The following is a 20,536-nucleotide window of genomic DNA, read 5'->3' as shown; positions in this document are numbered from 1 at the left end:
TTATATGACTTGCCCAAGACATAGTAAGTACAGCAGGGCTGGGATTAGAAGTGATGTGTCCCCCATTGCTTTAATAACTCATGCCCCCTTCCTACCTTATCCTCCCCCAGACTTTCAATTATCAGAAATAACCTCTCCCCAAAATGATGTAAAATATCACAGTAACAGTAGATATGGGTCTGTGTTGTGGAGTTCTGATCCAGAGTTGTCCTTTCCCTAAAAATTTAGTCCTTTCTTTGATTGTTTCTAAATAGTTTTGCTGTGAGTTGTCTTGTTTGATGTTGTTGCTATGGAATATTTTATAATTTGTGTTTATAAAGAGATGATGGAAAGCAGATCAGCTAATACCACATGGTATAAAATGCAGAGAAATGCATACAAGAAAATTAGGGGGGAAACTGTTTTGGATACATTAAAGCTTCATTAAAAACTGACTTTTGATCCAACTTGAACCTCAAGAAGGATGAGGATAATTTGTTTTAATTTTCCCCCTAACTAGTCTTCATTTACATGTTTCTGCATTTACCAGTTCTGACTGGTTTGAAAGTAGGAAGTGCAAATAGGAAACAAAACGAGCGAAAATGTGCTCTTGAGCACACCAGTTAAACAGTTGTGGAGAGCACAGGGACATTGAAACAATGCTCCAAGCTTTGGTGACAGAAACAGAAGAATATCTTCTGGGAAAGGGATGGCCATCTGACCACAGCAGTCATTCACGTTGTAGGAGGTATATTTATATATTCCCACTAGCCTTTGCTGAGGTGACCATGTCCTCAACCTAGCTGGGCCCAACTTCTCTGGGGACTCAAACACTGCCAGGTATGCTACACAGCTTTCCTCTTCTCCTTTTGTTCCTGGAGCTCTGACTGCAGTACTCTGACAGGACCCAACTCCATTTCCATGCTCATGCTAAGAGTCGCTCTCTGGTACTCTCTATCTACATGACATATATTTCACTTTCCACTTACCACCATTTCATTCCACTTCCCTTTAATCATTATAACTTCACCTTCATTTGCACAGCATTTATAAGGAAAACTTGAGGTTTAATCTCCATGCTACATGGTTTCTTTCTGTCTTGATATAAAAGCTTCACACATTTGTAACCCAGTCCAAAGAACAGTCAAAGCCAACATCAGTATGTCATGAATAACAGAACTAGAATGATAAAGCTGTCCCCTGAGTCACTAAAGCAAATAGTGCCAGATATGCAACATCCTGTGTTTTGTTTTATTTTTATTTGGAAATATAAACAACACAATCTTTGTATTGCTTCTGTGCTGCCCTCTGATTCTGACCAGTTTATAATGTTCAAGCAAATGTTTAGGCCCATTTGATCATGAAACGACCATAACATCAGAAAATGAAACAATTTGTTATTAGGCAAATGGGCCATGGGTTCCTGAACATTTTTCCACCATTTCCTTCTGAAGGAAAAGAGAAGTTGGAACCCCCTCTATAACAGTAAACTTTCAGCAATACCACCATCTTCCATGCTCTTTTATAGTGGTCAGAACTTACCACCTTCAAGCACTGTCACTGCAAAGCTATGTGCTACCAGAAGTCCTTGAAAGGCAATATAACTAAAGATACTGTGAGCCCTATTCTGCTGTGGTGAAATAAATGATGCTAAACCAGGGATGGATTCAGTCCAGTGAAAAGAAACATAAAAGCTGTCAGAGATGCTCTTGAGACTTTTCTTTGGCCTTATTCAGTACCTGTTGGCTGTCGGGACCTTGCTTCTTTCAAGTAGTACAGCGCCTTGTTGAAGTCACCCAGGTGGTAGAATGCTACGCCCGATCGATAGAGTGCCTTGAAGTTCTCTCCTTCTTTCTTAAGTACTTTGAGGCAGTACTCCTTGACTCGCTCATAATTCACCAACTCTGCCTGGAGCAGACATGCTGCAAGAGAGGAGAACAGGGAAAGAGAAATGAACAGGGACTGTTAGAAATTTACTTCTTCCTCTTCCTGTGGTGCAAGGAAAATAAAGATTTAGGTAGGGCTATACATCTGAAGAAGAGTTTAAGTGTGAATTCCAGCTTTTCACAATACCTAATCTGAAACAAAGGTTTTATGTCTGGAATTTCAATGATGGTAAACTGTGTTTGGTTTAGCAAGGGTGGAAGGATTTGAGTAACTCTCCAAATCTCCATCTTATTGATAGTATCCGAACCAAAAACAACACTTTGTAAACCAAAAGCAATGCTGAGCATTTGCAATAAAGTGCATAAAAGCGTAACAGTAAGTTAGACCCGTTGTTATACTCGAAACAATGCAAGGTTACAGGCAATGTTTTGACAGTGTTGTTGATTATTAGGAGTTTAGAGCTGTGCCTCATTAAGCAACACAGTCATCCCTGCTTTACTAGAATATTGGTACCATATTTACTCAAATATAAGACGACTCCCAAATAATTAGACTTTCTATATCTGGAAAATTATAATTTTCCATATATAATTTAATTATTGGAGGTTTGCCTTGAATTTGTCCTCTCCTACTGCTACAGCAAGGAAAATAAATCTGGAAGATCAGGTAGCTCCTTTGTGCTCTGCCTCCTCCCAACTTCTTCCCCGCTCTTATAGTTCGACACTGCTCACCCTGAGCACAAGGGGCAAATTTGAAAACACTGACCTTGAAATAAACTTACCTATATTAATTTGCATATAGGCAATTTACTACAGGTACTTATAGATTTAACTCAGACAGAATTGATGTATTTTACCTTTATTGAAACTGCTGCAAGTTTTAGCACAAGCAGTCAATAAACACACATACAGGGCAGACTATGCATAGTATTAATTCAAAGCCAAAGGCTCACAATTTACCATACAAGTCATAGGGCTGGGCCCCCCAAAGTCTACAGTTTCATGACATGGTAACCCTACAGCTCAGCACTGCTCAGTATGTGTGTGTACTCCAGATATCCCTCACAAAAGATCCATGTGATAATTACCCACCATCACACACATGACTGGAACTGGGTGTTCTTGACATGAGTCCTGGGATCCTCCAAAAATGTATATGCAGATGAGGCACAGGGCAATCGGGTCTGGCTCTACCTCATGGGGGGAGGGCACACTAATCATATGTGACAAGCTAAGAGAGGCAGTGAGAGAGGGTTCTGGGCAAACAGTTTGGGGCCCCACTTGGTGATGTTTGTGAGACATCTAAGGCTGGTGAAGAAAAAGGAATCATTGGAAACGGGAAAGAAAAGTGCAACTCAGCTGGAGAAGTAAAAGGGAAGTCAAAATCTATGCAATATAGTAACTTACCACGACTATAAAAATATTTCATTGTAGTGGCTCACCATGACTTGAAAAGGAATTGGCTCTGAGGGGAACTGCATGCAATGAGCACTACCATATATCTTATTCAGGTAAGCTGAATTAACCTGTTCTTGTATGTTTGCTCAATATGAAATTTTGTGAAAGTGAGTTTGTATTAACTTTGTGAAACCTCAGGTGGGTTTTGTTTCTTTTTGTTTTTCTTAATGTGTTTGATAGTGTCAGTTTTTCTAATAAAATGTTTATAATTAAAAAAAAAATGTTTGCTCAATATGGGCAATACATTTTGTAGTTATGCTCAGTGCTGACTGCATTTAATCAATTTCAGAGTTGGTTTCTATTACTCAACACATAGTGTTCTGGCAGCAGTTTAATGATAGACAGTGTATTTAATGAGATTTCCTTGTATGTGTATATATAAAATGAGAAACTTTATCCTTCACGCTGATTGGGGAAAAAATACTCATCTTGTGTTTGAGTAAATATGGCATTTAATTTAAAAGCAAATTTAATTTCAGCATTTCTGAAAACATATTGCTTGTGTGCAGGATCAATGACAGTCAGAGTTGATGTTTAAATCTAACGACTGCAGTCTTCTGAGGAAAGACCCACATTTAGAGCCTCCACACTCAGATGCCTCTGCAAGTAGTACCAGCAATGCCTGGAGGAAAGAGTAACTTTGAATTCCTCCCTCCAAGACTGACAGAGCACCACACCAGCCCTGCAGTGCTTGGGAAGGCAGATTCTTGGCATGCCTTCTAGAGATGGTTGACAGTTTTTGACAGATTTTCTTTTCCAGTGCAATATGGGGTTTCATTTTTTTCCCCAGAGAAAAAATTCCAACTTTTTTAGAATTAAATTTTCTAAATTTGTTAAAAAAAATTTAAAAATGAAACATTTAAATTGTCAAAAAATCTATTCACACATTTTTAATTTGGAATTTTCGTTCTTGTGAGAATTTTTTTATATACACTCTAAGTTATCATACTATTTTTGGGATGAAAGATGTCACAATAAAATTTTCCTGTGGGATAGAAACTTGTTATCTACACAATACTAGTTTTTCCCCTTTCCATAGTACTGAGACAGCAGGAAAAAATGGAGCCATGGATCCCCTTTCTTCCTCTATTAGCAGCAGTGCTAGAAGATGGAAGGGGAGCAGCGAGGCTCCCCTCATTGGGAGGGTAGGAGAAGAGCCCTAGCACCCTTTCCCTCACTGAACACAAAGCAGGGATGTCTCCTTAAGCAGTGGGCCAGTCTTTTGTTGTCTGTGTACAGTACCTAACAGTGGCACACATGGCCGTGCAAGCCTGAAGCCTCGGAGAGATGGTATCAGTGGTTAGAATAAAAGACTGTCCATGGTTCCTTGCTCCTGTTCCTTAATTATCTGCTGATTCACTGTGATCTCTCTGTGCCTCATTTTACCTGCCAGTGAAGGCAAGTATAAACTCAAACATGCAAATATTTACTTATAAATGGGTGGCTTAATTAGCTACCAGAGGCCACACATACAACCTTTATTTAGCAAATAATCAGTGGGACTACTGGTAGAAATAAGGACAGTGGTCATCCCCATGGCTTGCACCTACAGACTCTCCTTTTGAAAGGTGCCTCTAACATAAAAGAGCTCCATACTAGGAGCTTCACTGACTGACTTTTATTCTATACAAATAGGTGCTGTTACTAAGCAGAAGCACAATGTATTTCAAAAGGACCAGCCATCAGCTGTTTGATTAGTCACTTTAAAAAAATGTATTTCTAAAAACTCAAAGGCATTTCCTTACCTATTTTTTTCCTTTCCTATTTATCAGTCAATGATGTTTTTTCTTCCTGCAGTTCTAACGAGGCTTGAAATGAATGTGCTTTGTTTGCCTTTATTTTTAAAGCTGCTTATATAAAAATGGTTGTGTGAATTTAATGCTGGCTTGACAGCCGTGAAGACTGGAGTCCTCTATTTAGTCCCTGAATAGGTTTAGCTATTGAACTAGTTTCCTATAAATTGCCCATCTAACAGCCCCTCTCCTGTTCTGACAAAACCATCTCTCAAAGTGGATGAAAGGGGATTTTAGTTTTCCTGATCTGTTCACTCCTGATCTGTTCACTCTCCAGCTATAGTAAAAGAAGCAACTACCTCATTTACATTATCTCAATAAATCTGTAACAAACTTGCTCTGGATCTATTTTTTCCAACTGCCAGATCTGCAAATTCTCCTTGAATTCTGGATGTCCAGCTTGTTTTTTTCTGTTGAAAGATTCTGTAAACCAAACTTAGTGGCTTAGTGGAGAAGTTGTTTCTGCCTGCCTGAGGATGGACAGGCACTTATTTATCTCAGCAAAATGACATGGGTATGCAAGAAACAGCTATGCTGAGCATGACATGGCCATTTTGACAGACACCCTTTTCTAACTATATCTGCACATTTAAGAGTTCCTTTTAACTATTTAGCAGCACCAATTCTTGGTTTTCAGTTTAACAGAATTAATTTAAGCCAGCAGATGTGACTGTGGATAAGATTAAACAACAATGCAAATCTGAAGTTGTTGATAATACATCTTTTTTAAATAGAAGTGTGCTTCCAGCCCAGGAAAGCTTATCCTTTTCCTTTTTTTGTAATTTGGTCAGGGAAGGGTGGTGTTTCAAGAGTTGTTGTTCTTCCCAAATAGATGTGTAGCTCTCTGCCTGGGAACATTTTGTTTACAGTATCATGAAGATTTCATCACCTTTGTACTCTCTGTAGAATAGGCCCCCAGTGAGACCTTGGGTGTCTTCTCAAGAAGCCCAAATGAGGGTCAGGTTATACAGCCTTTTCTTCCTTTCCTTTGAAATCAAGCTGAACTTGACTGTACACAACATCTTTTGTAATCATTCTTAGACAGCCAAAAGAACGTATTGTTCTGAAGAGGCAATAGCACAGCTGCCTTTTCTCACAAAACTCACTGTCATCTTAATAAGGATCCAGTGGTCGTGATCCTTCAGCTCAGCTTTATAGAATCTTTTTACACATGGTTTAACAGCCCATTATGGTTAGGTGGGATTCTCCCCTCTGGTACTGGCATGCAGTGTCAACTTAAACACTATAACCTCTCATCTCTAAAATTTCACATCTCACGGGGTGATTGAGAGCCTATATTCATCATTTATATTGTGTTTTGAATACATTAAATAAAATGCACTATAGAAGGGCACAATGTTCCTTTTAGCTGAAATCTCCAGGGGATGTCTCCTCCCCATCTACCTTTGAAGTTGAATGTTACTGTCAAAGTGAAGCTGGCTTAGAGTCACGCTGTTTTGGCTCACTGACAAAGTATTTAGGCTGGGTTTCTATCCCTGAGTTGTCTATACAAGTTCCATCAGATACAGCAACTTTGGCAGCAATTTGGTGAGCGTGTCCTTACAACCCAGTTGTCTAATTCGCTTCAGAACAAGCCTAGTGGACAACATGGATCTGGACCATACTATTGCTGCTAATTGCTGTTGGAAATGATAGGAAGGTCAAAAAAAAGTGACTGGTAGGTGGGGCTTTCTTGAATTTTACTCTGACAAAAAACCCCTATAGATTTTAAGGCCAGAAAGAACACATGTGAGACTCATTTGGCCTCCTTCGTCGTATTGACCGTAAGTCTATGGTGAATATATTTCTGAACTACAAGATGTCATTTAGAAAAGACAACTAGCAGTAATTTTAAAATAAAGAGATTGCAAAATCATCACATGCCTGGGTAAGTTGTTCCAATGGTTAATTATCTGAACTGGTTTGGGTTTTTTTTTAAAAAGGTACCCCAATTTCTAGTCTGATTTTTGTTTAAACTCACACTTCCAACCACAAGACCTTATTAAATCTTTGCCTGATAGCCTGAAAAGCCTGTTATCAATGTTGTGCTCCTCGCATATGTACCAACAGACTGTGCTCAAGTCACTTCTGAACCGTAACCTTGATAAATTAAACAGGCTGAGCTTCTGGGGGCTTTCGCTTGTATGGCGCATTATCGTCCAATCCTTTAATCACTCTTGTGGCTCTTTCTTGAACCCTAAAACTTAAAGTTCATCTGAGAAACAGAGTCTTCTTTGTTTCATCTGGTTTTCAAGAAAGATCTTCCCAACAGCCTTGAAGAACTAGCCAGTTTATTAAAGCATTCTAGTTTGGCCCATGTTTGTGAATTTGGGTAAACCCTGGCTTGAGATAACTTAGATTTCATTACAAAGCCTAAGGGCATGAGAGCTTCAACATGGAGCTTTTGCACAATTTTGTTGCAAGACCTTGTCTATGTGGGGGTTCTCAGTGGTGAAGTTGCACTACGACAAACCTCCAGATACAATTTATATTAATAGCTAAAATCCCAGTGTAAACAAGGCCTAAAATCTACCCACATTTACGGAATATTAAATGGAATGGGGAAAATTATCTGGAAATGGAGTCAGCATATCTTTACCCACTGAAGCTAGTGTGTCTGGCTAATATTTTGTCCTGAAGGATATCCTGAGTCACAAGTTTGTTTCTCACAAATGTCAGGGGAGTTTAACTCAGCCCATTGCTAAATGGTGGAGCTGGTAGTTACTAAGACTGCTTAAAACAGCCCATTGCAACGCCCTAATTTCAGTCATGTATAGCCATGTCAAATTGTAAACACTTGGGCTCAAATTTCCCTACACTTACAGTTCTTGGCAGCTGCAGGCTGTGCTGGGTCCAGGAACCTAAACTGAAGGCGCAGACAGAAATTACATTTGTTGTCTGATTGCCCTTTGAAAGTGCTCTACAGGCATGCCCCAACAGAAAAGCATGGTTGCAGAATGCTCCAATTGCATGACAAAATTAACCCTCATTATCTGAGGGTTCAAATGAAGGTGCTCCAAAGTGGAATGCCTTCATTAACTTGTCTGCTCTGGTGTTGTCTCAGGATGGGAGGGGGAGAAGGCAGGGGAGGGAAATCTGTTCTGGGGTTTGCCTAACCATGCTGGAGGAGGGGATGGGTGGATTGGAGCTCCCCAAGCTGGAGGGCTCCAATCCACCCAACCCCTCAACCCAGTGCAGGCTACGGAAACCTGAGGACCAAGAGCTAATTAGGTGTCTGAGGAAGACTCTGAGTTGGGAGGGGACTTATTTAATGAGGAGCCAGAAGGAAGAGATAGGCTTAGGAGTTCCAAAGCTAAGACACCAGGGAAGTAGCTGAGGTAGAAAAGGGCAAAACAACTAGACAAGCAGCCTGGGGAACAAGTGTAAGAGCCAGAGGGGGTGGGGAATCAGGCCAGGGAGTCCTGGAATAATTAGTATGCAATAATATGATTTATAAATTATTATATTACATATGCAAAAGCAGGCAAGTTAAAGTTGTACACGTTCTAATTTAGGCATTCCCTAACTTTTGAGTTTTGCAACTGTAATGGGTTCTTGAATGCAACATGAGAGAGGGGCAACAGCTGTGAAACTTAGATCCAAGCTATCCTAAAGTTCAGGTTAATTAGAATCACAGTTTTGTTCTGGGTATATCTTTAGTGTGTCTGCTTACATACAAATGGTACTGCTGAACTTTAAACCTACTGTTTCCCTCTGAGTTCTTCAATACACATCCACCATTTTAGTGAAAAAAGAGCTGCAAGATGAAAAGGAGTTTGAGAAACCTGTACACAAAGGGGACAGAACAGATGCTGTATCAAATCCTCCTCTCCTCCAAACGCCACACATGCTGTGCATTTCCAACATGCTACCCAATGTTTCTCAAAGGATGATGATTACAAGTGCCCTTAGAGAGAAAAACACATGCTATCACACTCCAGATCTGATCCAATCATTAAGATCTAAAGAATTTCCAAATAATCTGTCCTCCAAGAAGTACTCCTCTTCTTCGACAGCTCCAGCTTGCAAACAAAGGGGTTTTTCTGGCTCCCTACTGGTAAAATGCTAATTATAATCAGCTTGATAATGTCAAGCCATAATCTGACCAGCTGGCTACCAGCATTTGGACCACCGTAATGGGATGAGTAGGAAAAACCAAAAGTGACTGGTCAACTTTTCAATTAGGCCAGGGACAGACATTACACACAGAGTGGTTAAAGTGATCAGAAACTGGTTTAAATCTGTAATGGAACAGCCATTCAGTGCACATAACCCAGTCTGAAAATGGCTGAAACCGATTTGAGATAAACCTCGTTGAATGTAGTATCAGACTTGATTGATTTGGCTCAAACCCATTAATACATTGTCTGTCTCGGACCCTTTGCTGGTTTGAGATAAACCAGAGACCCCCCAGCATCCCAGCATACTCTCTGGGCTGGACTCTGCTCCAGCCCAGCCAGGTTGGCGCCGCCCCCCTGATCCGCAGCCCACGCAGGGACCGGCAGGGGTGGGGGTCTGGCTGGGGAGGGGCCAGGTCTGCCCGCATTCCCCCCTCGCTGCTGCAGCAGGCGGGTATCATGGCCCCTGAGGCAGAGGAGGGCAGGAAGTAGAGTTAGTTTCCCCTCTACCCAACTGGCAGCTGGGTGGCTCCTTGCCCAGAGTAGGCCCCTGGCTGTCCCCTCTGCCAGAGGCCGGAAGAATAACCTCCTTCCTTGGAGGGGGCTTGTTCCAAGCACAAAGAGGCCATTTGCACCACAGCCGGGTCTGATATGACTGTATGATAGAACAGGTCCCCCTCTCTAGGAACTGCCTAATGTAAACAGAGGTGTGGATCCACCTGTGTTTTGGGAGACCCCAGGTAGCCTCTTCTTCCTCTCAGCCTCACTCACCATCCTCAGGACAGATTCTGTCTGTCCCTCTCACCTCAGCTTCCCTGGACAGACCCTAGGATGGACTCTTGCCCGTAAGTCCTTGACACTAGTGTCACCTGAGGTAACGCAGATCAAACGCTACTTGGCTAGGTTGCCTCTGCCTCTCCATCTGGGCTCTTTCAGACAGATCCAATCACAAGGATCCTGCTGCCTCAGAAGATGAATGCAGCAGATTCACAGATGTCTGTGATCACATGTGGAACCTCATCCTTATGAAAGGGAGCGCCACTTCACGGAGAAAATAACTAGGGTTGCTGGCACAACTGCCACCATTCAGGAGAGGAGACAAGGCCAGGGAAGCATATAGGACCAGCCAGATCACACTACTGGCTATTACAGGAGCTGACGGCTCTCCCTATGTCAGGCGCTGGTGCTGGCAGCTAGCCTAGGGCTCTGCCTCCCATTCTGGAGTTTTGGCATGCACGGGAGACGCAGGCAGAGAAAAATGGTCCCATGCTATCAGCAGAGTCCTTGCAAAACACCTGGAAGTCTGCCTGGGTGGCATTTCCATCATCTGTTCCAGACAACATAACAGCAGCCTCTGCCTCATCCAGTAAGTAGATGACTTAGTCTGTCAAAAACTCCCTATTTATAATGTTTTGGAGGTGGGGAGAGAGCCCAGTTTGGGCTCTGCAGTTGGGAGGTGATTCACAGTCTCCCTTAGCTGCTCTCTCCCAAACCTGCCTTCCTATCTGCCTTCAGCTCTGCCCATTTGCTTTCCCTCTTTCTCACTTGTCTTTTTGTGTCTGCACTCACCCATTTTCTTGTCTGCATTTTTCCATTCCCTCTTTTGTTACAAGCCGTTTCCATCCCTCTTCTTCACTCAGTCCTATCACTTCAATTCTGCCATCTCTGCTGATGTTTGTTTTCTTGCCTGTTCCCAGCCTCTGGCTGTACGAAGTGCTGTTCTCTGCCTGTTCTTACAGAGGCAGCTGGGAGCACTGCAGGCTGCAGCAATATTTAGATCTAGGGAGGACAGATTAGTGGCAGTGGCCTATCAGTTCCCCACAAGAGGGAGGAGGAACACTGTACCAGCTCCCTATAACTGTCTGGCCTTAGCAGGTTGGGAATCCTTACTGTTAAGTGTCACCCACCTGCAAAAAATCAGCTTCTGAACAGCTTTCAGAAATGTCACCCTCTCCCTATTACTGCAGTTATGAATGGTGCTTATGTCTGCCTGACAGCTGCTATTTTCTAGCTAACTCATGACAGGAAGGTCTGTTTAAAGCTGTAGTCTGAGAAGAGGAGCTTGGCATTTGAATATAAATGCCTTTAACTTATAGCAGCTATGAAAGTTTCCTGCCTTTTCCATGCATTTAGATGCTGCACTATATTTCTTGCATCTCAAACTCTTATCAAGCTTCCAAGAGGGCAGTGTCCCCTTTGATTGTTAGTCACCCCTATTGTAAAGTTATTTTTAAGATGCTTCAAGTTCTGGTGATCTAGGCTTTTTCAGATTGGCTACTGTGATCAGAAGCTCACTTATATAATGCCGCAGTTTTTCTTATAGAAGAGACTGAAACTGATGATGGAAGATTCCCCTGTAGAAGTTTGTCTTTGGTTCTGAGGGCTTCCATGTGCCCGTGAACTCTTGGAGCAGAACAATGACTGCATTAGTCTACTGGTTCCTGTACTTCCTTGTCCTTCAGAAGTCAACGGAAGTGGCCTAATTGAATTTTCAGTATGGGGACAGCTGAAAGAGTGCTCAGTCACTGGTGGAGGTCAGACAACCGAAGAGGTATGCAAAGTCAGAAATCTCCCTCTAATTCTGCAGTTTCCAAACTGTTACTGGTCACAGACCTGCCTACAAGGGGGATTACTTTGGGACAACCCATATACACAGTTACTATTCCCATGCCTGCAATTAACCAGGCAGAGGGAGCAGGGTGAGGTTTACTTCACCTACTTCACTTACTTCAGTTACTCTATAGTAATCGTCTCTTGGTAAGGTTCTTTGCCTACTTTTACCCCAGTTTAATCCTGAATGAAACAGAGCCAAGGGTGAATCTAGGATTTTGAAAAAAAAAGGGTGCAGGTGGTGTGGTGCATCATCACCAGGGATCCTGGGTTTCTTCTACTAAAAACTGCAAATTCTCTGATTAAAATCTAAAATCCATGATAAAAATTAAAGGCCCCTCCCCAGCTGCTGGTGCCCCGCACTCCCCCCCCCCACAGTCTCAACAGCCCTCCTGATGCCCCTCACAACAGCCCCCAGACATGCAGACACAGACACTAACACCCACCCCAGGAGGTAAGTGTGTGTGTGGGGGGAAGGGGCTGGGGGGTAGATCAAGAAGGGGGGGAGTGTGCCCCTGTGCCCACTCCAAGGAGCAGGGCCAGGGGGTGAGGGCAGGGGTGCCATTCTGTTGGCCACACACATGCTGGCCAGCCTGACAGAAGGTTCACCGCCTGCAAGCCCCCCTACTGCCGATCCCTCGCCATGGCTTCAGAGTTTGCCAGAGAGTTGTGCTCCGGCTGCATGCCAGCCTCCCTCCCCCGCCTCTCCTGGGCAGGCGACTGGGCGGCACGTGTGTGGCCTACACATGGTGGGTACCACCACACTGTGCCCCGCATCGCTGAACTGCAAAGCCCCCTCTGCCCTCACCTCCTGGCCCTGCTCCCAGCTGCTGTGTGCCACCTGGGGCTGGCAGCACCCCCGACTCCCTCAGCCCCCAACCATCTTCCCCTGCCCTGCCCCACAGCCCCACTTACCTCTATGCTCCAGGGGCAAAGGGCAAGTCTGAGCATGAGCCCAGCTGGCTGCCTCAGAGGCTCAGGCTCTGCCCTGGCTCCTCTCCCTCCCGCTCTGGCCAGGACTGGGGGTTTCCTGCCCCTTTTGCAAATGGCTCTTGCAGGCTGGAGCTGTGCCAGCCTATAAGAGCTCTTTGCAAAAGCAGAGAATCCATGGATTTCTCCGCTAAAAAGAGAAATCTGCGTTTTCTCTGATAAAAACAGGGAATCTGTGGTTTTCTCCATTTTTCCATAGGAAACAGAAAACCCGGATCCCTGGTCATCACATATAATACAACACATATTTTATCCAGGTTAAAAAAAAAAAGTTAAAATCTGTATTTGTATGCTAGGGGCCTAGGGCCATATTGTTCCGTTTAAGTTTGAAGCAAAAACAAATATAAATTTATTGGCATGTGCAGCTCTGATGATTTGATATATCATATATTATGTATAAGAAACACAACAAGCCAGGCAAAAAATAATCAAAAGATATTATTTCTTTAGTATTACTAATTCTAGTGACTACAGGACATCTTTCAGCATAAAACAAAATCTAATGTCCTGAACATCTTGACAGTGCATCCAATGTTTCACTGACAATTATTTTCATACCTGAGTTGATGTTCGCTTGAGTTAGCATTTCCACACTTGAATGTTTTTAGTTAGAGAAAAACAGTTTGCAGGGCTGTGAAATAGGAGCAACATTAAGAGGAGAAGCTAATAGAGAGCAGAACTGCAGAAGAATGATAGCCTGACTAGTGGGACACCACGACCATTAAAAAGAGAGAGTTGTGGAATGAAGAATTTCAAAGGAATCAGGTAGGTTCTAAGGAGCCATGAAGTCAAGTGACTACCTCACTGTTGCCTGAATAGAAATGCTCCTAATATTGCCAAGTGGTTGGTTTTAAACTTTGGGTGGACTGGGAATCTATGGGTGAGGGATGCAAGTGCATCACCCCATCTCTGGATCTTCCCCTGAACAGAACTAAGTGATCTTGCTTTGGCTTTCATTTACTGTGGGGTAAGAGCAGGCACAAGGACAGTTACCATAGAATAGCCGGGGAGTGGTAAAAATCTGCCCCAAGTTAATTTTGAGCACTTGGGAAAATTAGGGGTTTACACCACCACTGAGGTCAAGACTTCTCATCTGGCAATTGCTGTTCTAACTGTGCAACAATAAATCCTTAGTCTAACAAAATAAAAGTAAGATGAACATAGAAGTGGATGCCTGTAATCCAGTGGTGCTCAACCTTTTTGCCTAGTCCATCTGCAGGCTGGATCTGGCTGGTGGTTCTGGTGCCAGGGTGACACAGCAAAGTCCTATCTGGCTGTGCAGACTGGGGTAGGGGGGCAGCCCAGCCCTGATCCTGCTGCACAGTGGAAGGGGGTTAGCCTAGCCCCAACCTAGCCCTGCAGGGGAGAAGAGGGCATAGGCCAGCTCTGATCCAGCCATGCAACAGGAGAGAGCGTGATTTCAGCTTCAACCTAGCCATCCAGAGAGAAGTGGGCATGGCCCAGCTCTACAAGGAGAAATGGGATGTAGCTTGACTCCAATCCGCTGCATGGGGCTTGGGAATTTGGCACTAAAGAGGGATGGCAATATTAATTGCCACTGCTTCCCTGCTGCCAAATTTCCCAACCCATGCGGAGCCTCATGGGCTGGACACCACGGCTCCTTGGGCCAGAGGTTGAGCACCCCTGCTCTAAATCAAACCCCTTTGGGTTTCATGGGAAGAGGGTTCAGGAATCCAATGACTTGCACAGAGGGTCAATAGCAGAACCCAGTTCTCTAATCACTGGACCATGCTACCTCCAGCATTAGTCTCATCTGCAACCAGGCTAAAATGGGAGTTTCTTTTGTTTGCTTTGTTCAAGATTGTTGTTGTTAGTCTAGCAGGTTAAATTCTCCTGAGGGATTCCTCTTCTCTGACTTCATTTATAATTATCCTAGTAATCTCTGACCTAGCTTTTATCTTTTAAAATCAATACTCATCTGGTCCAGCTGCCTGTATTTTACCTTCTGAATATACCATTACATTTACTACTGATTCCCCTGCCCCTTCACAGTTGTTTTTCTTTATTAAGGTTTTTCTTCTTCCCATATTGCATTCTTCTCCCTGTATAGCTCTTGACTGATCTCACATCATCCTTTCTTGTTGTTTACCCTACCAAGGCCATTCAGATTTTCTTTTTCTCATTAATTCCTGCAAAACCAGCTGTGGAGCCCAAGTCTGCTGTCATTTTTGCAGATAAACTGTAGGAGATCAGCAAGCTTCTTTGTAGAACAGGAAGGACTTACATTCAAATGGTGGGGTAAGAGCCAAATAACTGGTACTTAGAGTCCAAAGATTGACATTGCTGAAACTAAAAGTTCCTCACTGTTCTCATTTATTTGGGTCAACACAGAAAAGTCTTGGCAATAGGGTTCTGAAAAACAGGTATGATTGGGCAAATTGCCTCTATGAGTACATCCTGCTTATACAGTGCTTGGGATCCTTCCCACTGAAGGTGCTGTACAGCTGGAGCAGCAAAGATATCCAAATGAGTGTCATAAATGAAAGACAGTTACGACAAGAGGACAGGGCTCGTTGTAAGTAAAGAATAGGATCTGAAGGAAGTAACAGACCAGAACTGTTCCTTTTGTCCCAGATAAAGGCACTGACAGAATCAGCCACACTATTCTTAACTCAAGACTAGATTATTGCAGTTGAGACTGTTCTGAGGTGATAAAAAAGCCTCAACATTTCCCAGAAAACAAAAGAAGACTTAAACAGAATGCTCTCTAAATTATGGTAGCCCCCTGGACATGCTCTACAGAAGATGGTCGCTCTAGAAGCTGATGTGGTTAACTATCAGCCACATCAGCTGGAGATGGACAGGCCTAAACAATCTCAGCTGAGAGTTCCCTACACTCTTCTGTATTACAAAGGAACTGAGCTACCATCAAAAACAAACAACCCACTGGGAGCATTTATTCTACACACACAATTAATTCACCCAAATTTTCTGCGTAGAAAATTCAGGCTCATTAATGCTTTCCTGGGCGCATGTGTAGATGTGCACTCTTGTTGAGAGCAAATTGCACCTGACAAGTCTGCCCCTCTGCAGCAAAGTCTGCTCCAGGATCCCCCAGGGGCTGGCAGGAGGCACAGGGTCTGGTCCCAATTCCCACCTGGCTGGGAAAGCTGTTCTAGCTGCAGGGACTGCTGTCCCCCCACCATGTGGGGATCGTCCTTACTGCTGACACAGCTCTCCTGGCCACGTAGGGATCAGGACCCATCCTGATCCCCATGTGGCAGGGAGACAGCTACCCTTGTACCTGGAACAGCTCCCCCTACATACAGATTTATCCAGGCAACTTTGGGCTCCCTGCTGTGTGGGCTGACTGGGAGCAAATTGCTGCCAGTCAGCATTTACATATGAACTACTGCACATTAACTAATGCGCCATTTATCTAGTACTTGTATGTATTGGTACTAGCAAATGGTGCATTACATTAATTTAATGCACAGTAAGTTCTGCATAAGCATAGATGGTGATTTAATAGATTTCATAGACATTAGGGCTGGAAGGGACCTCGGGAGATCATCGAGTCCAGCCCCCTGCCCAAAGGGCAGGAAGTCAGCTGGGGTCATAGGATCCCAGCAAGATAAGCATCCAATTTACTCTTGAAGGTGTTCAATGTAGGTGCTTGAACCACCTCCGCTGGCAGACTGTTCCAGACCTTGGGGGCTCGGACAGTAAAGAAATTCTTCCTGAAACGGTCTTGCAAGAGTTTGTGACCGTTCGACCTCGTCATCCCTAGGGGCGTGTGATGCTTTACTGTGTATTATGCACAGTAAAGCATCTTGTGTAGATGCCCCTACTGAAGACAAACATGATGTTTCATGATAACTTTGGCTTGAACTATGCAGGTGAACAAGTCAATCCTTTGTCTAGACTTATATCCTGTCTATGATACTAGTTAGGGCTGCTTGCTTCAGGTAAAGATTTTTGCCCATTTTAAACAACCTAGAAAACATGACAAAGTACAGTACTCTTGCCATGTGCTGCTGGAGGTAGAGGCAGTGAGGAAGTCTGCCTGCTTGCTGACTCCAACAGGTAACCAGTTTACAACTAGAAGCATGAGGATTGGTGACCCTGGCAAAACTGCTGCTTGAAATAAAAGTTTTCTACAGATATTAGGTACATAGAAATTGCTGTACAAATCCAGACTGACAGGCCACTAAGATACTGTATGTTCTTGCCTACCAGACTCCCCCAAATAAGACACACATTTTGTTTTTGAGAAGGCAAAATAAAGGGAAAAAAATTGCAGTTATACAGCAGGGATAGAACTTAATTTTCAGCTCATTCACCCTTTCTTTTTCAGACAAAAGTTACAATTTGAATCCTTTCACAGTTGAATTGTCAGCAGCTCTTAACTGCTCAGCCAAAACTGAAACACTAACTACTGCTGCAGACTGGACCCCCTAAGAAGATTTAGGATTTTGAAGAGTCTACAGTCTACAAGGTTGTGAAACAAGAGACCAGGAACAGCTAAACTGCACATTTTTCAGCAAAACTCCTGAAGAAAAGATAAACTAGATTAGTGGATTATCAAGACCATTAACAAGAAAAGTAGAGCATTAATACCTGTTGAGTGAAGACCAGTTAGCAGGAATCAGGTAGATGATAATAAGCCATAAACTCAAATGACCCCCTCAGCACTGCCTTAATAGAAATGCCAGTGCTGCTATTCTGGGCAGAAAATAAGGTTCTCTGCTTAAGACATACATCCCAATTTTGAAAGGCTAATTTTTGGGGAGAGCTACGTAAGTATGCAAGTAAATACAGTAAGAGCCTACCTCTGACAGTAACCAGTTATGTCCAGAGAAATTCCTATATGACCTGAATAAGGAGGTTAGTAGAAGAACTGTAAGATGGGTATGGACTAGAGGAGATAACAGGTTTTGTTGAAAGGCTGGAGATTATAGCGGAATACCTCAAGGACTGGTCTTGGGACTAGTTTTACATAATATTTTCATTAACAACCTATGCATAAAAAGTAGCAATATGTTGATGAAATTGAATAATGGCACAAAGTTAGGCAGTAGCATCAATTCAGAGGAGGATTAAGCTATTGTACAGAAAGAAGTGATCTTTGAGACCGGAGTTAACAGAAATAGGATGAATTCAGTAGTACAAAATGCAAGGTCAAATACTTGGCAATTAATAACAGGAATTTCTGCAGTGAACTGGGAACATTTTTAGAAAGAAACAATTGAGGAAGAGAAGGACCTTGGAGTCCTAGCGGATCAAAAGAGGGCTAAAAGCTATCAAAGTGATGTGTCTATGAAAATGGCAAATGCAATCCTTGGCCATACCAATCAAGGTATTTCCTGTAGAGACTGCAATAAAGCTTCCTTATACATGTACAAGGTGCAAGCATGACCTCCACTGCAATACTGCATATAAATCTGGTCACCCATGTTCCAGAAAGATGAATTCAAAGCAGAGAAGAGATGATCCTGTAACGGAAAGCTTATCATACAAATAGAGACTAAAATAGCTTGGCTTGTTTAGCTTAGCAAAACAGCGACTGAAAAGGGATATGCGTACTCTCCATAAATACATCAGGGGCATAAGCATCTGGGAGGGAAAAGAACTATTTGAGCTAAACAGCAATGCTGACACAAGAGCAAATAAAAGTACGAAGTGGCCATGAATAAATTTAGGCTAAAATTAGAAGACAGGCTCTAACCAGCAGAGCAGTCAGGTTATAGACAACCTTACAAAGCGAGTAGATGGGGCAACCTCACCCTGCCCCTCTACCCCCTAGAAGGAGCAGTTTCTGAAAGGGATTTGTGACTGTTGCCTGCAATAGGAGGAGACTGGTTTTGATAGTTCAAAGTAGATGGAGACGGTTCAAAGTAAATATACAAGAAGCGAGTTAATTAACAGCTTTGGAAATAATCTGCCAACAGCCACTTATCTTCACCCTAGTGTCCAAAGTTTGTGTGTATTTGATATGGGAAGTTTCTTCCTAACCCAAAGAAAAATCAAACTGATCTTGAATCGCAGAAGTTTAATATCCCTGGTACAAACTATTACTCCATCTAATATAACTGTGAATGCTGCAAGTCATAACTGTCAAACTTTTCTAGAAATTACTTGATATTTGTGTCCATGAGTTCCACAAGTTAACTATGCCTTGGTTTAAACAAGTATTTTCTTTTACTATTTTTATTTGTATTAAAGTTTAAAGGATGTTATAACATATTATTAATGCTAGGAATTGGGACAGTTCTGTCCTTTCCTCCAACTATATCACAGCACTTAGGGATGGGGAGTATACACATAAAAGAATATCAGTGTTTCTTCTTTGTTTCCTAGCTGGTAGCTCTGGTTTCCTCAGAGCATGGTCTTGAGCACTTAATCACTGCAAATCACTTGAGGATAATCATCAAGGATTTGAATTATAGTGGCATTAAAAAAAAGAAGCATCTAAGTAGATGTTGAAGCTTAATTCTCTACTGCACCATTTCACACAAGAATCATGACTTCGTACTTGGGGCACTGGTTTCAGTTTTAAAGTATTAAGGGAAGGGGAGCAAAAGTGTCCTTTCAGGGCCATGACAGGCCTGTTGCCTTCCATGGTTCCATTCCTGCAGCAAGGGAGATTTCATAGACATTTGGGCCAGAAGGGACCCCAAAGGGTCACTGAGTCCAGCCTCCTGCCCCAGGGGCAAGAAGTTAGCAGGGATCATAGGATCCCAGCAAGATAAACATCCAAATGCAGCTTGAAAGTGGGTGCTTGAACCACCTCCGGCGGCAGTCTATTTCAAACCTTGGGGGCTCAGACAGTAAAGAAGTTCTTCCTTATGTCCGGTCTGAATTGGCTGCGACGGAGTTTGTGACCATTTGATCTTGTCATCACTTGGGGCGCTATGGTGAACAGACGTTCCCCCAAATCATGGTGGCCATGAGCCACATGGTGCAGGGGTGGCTCGTTGGACAGGGCAAGCTCACTTGCAGGTTCATGGTCACTGACAACAGGGCCAATGTAGTCAAGGTGGTCTGTGATGTCAACTTTGTTGGCATCCACTATGTGGCACACAAGTTCCACCTCATAGTCAGGGATGCCTTGGAGGGGGACAGGGCTGCTGGTGATGGTGCTGTCACAACCGGGCAGCTCATTTAAAGATGCAGGAAGGTGGCAGGCTACTTCCACTGAAGCATCAAGGGAGGCAAGATGCTGTGGGACAAACAGGCAGAGCTGAGGATCCCACAGCACAAAAATCAACAGTATGTGGAGACTCAGTGGAGCTTCACATACTTGATGCTCAAAAGGCTGGTCAAGCAACAGAAGGCCATCCATGATATGGCCTTGCTCGGGGAGTTTGGGATCAGTGGCTCCCTTAACAAAACGGAATGGGATACCAGCTCCCAGATCCTGGTGGTCCTCAAGCTATTCCTTGAGGCCACCAAGACACTCAGTGCTAGTGATGCCCTCCTTAGCCAGGTGATCCCTGTAGCGAAGGAGCTTGAGAACAAAATGGAGAAGGTTCAGGGGTTCAATATTCTTGGCCTGGGCAAGCTCCTGTCACCAGAGGTGAATGCATTGGTGAAGCGGCTGAAGGACGGCATCAAAAAAATGGCTGGATCCATTGCGATCCAGTATGGTCCATGTGCTGGCAGCCCTTGTGTGACCCGAGGGTGAAGGGGAGTGTGTGTGCCAGCAAAGCCCTTGATCACTTGATGAAGCTGTTAGTGA

General features: G+C 43.4%; 1 protein-coding gene across 1 annotated transcript in view; it reads right to left on the bottom strand.

The window, feature by feature from the left end:
• Positions 1-20,536, bottom strand: part of TTC9 (tetratricopeptide repeat domain 9) — a 46,304-nt gene that overhangs the window by 11,831 nt on the left and 13,937 nt on the right. Inside the window, exon 2 of the mRNA XM_090033254.1 lies at positions 1,719-1,901. Coding sequence (XP_089889380.1) covers positions 1,719-1,901 — 183 coding nt within the window. The remainder of the gene's footprint in view (positions 1-1,718; positions 1,902-20,536) is intronic.

This window comes from Crocodylus siamensis, chromosome 2, assembly GCF_052110815.1.
Source record: "Crocodylus siamensis isolate JL-2025a chromosome 2, ASM5211081v1, whole genome shotgun sequence".
Classification (NCBI taxonomy): domain Eukaryota; kingdom Metazoa; phylum Chordata; order Crocodylia; family Crocodylidae; genus Crocodylus; species Crocodylus siamensis.
Note: the sequence above shows the minus strand (reverse complement) of the source record. Positions and strands in the feature narration are given on the sequence as shown.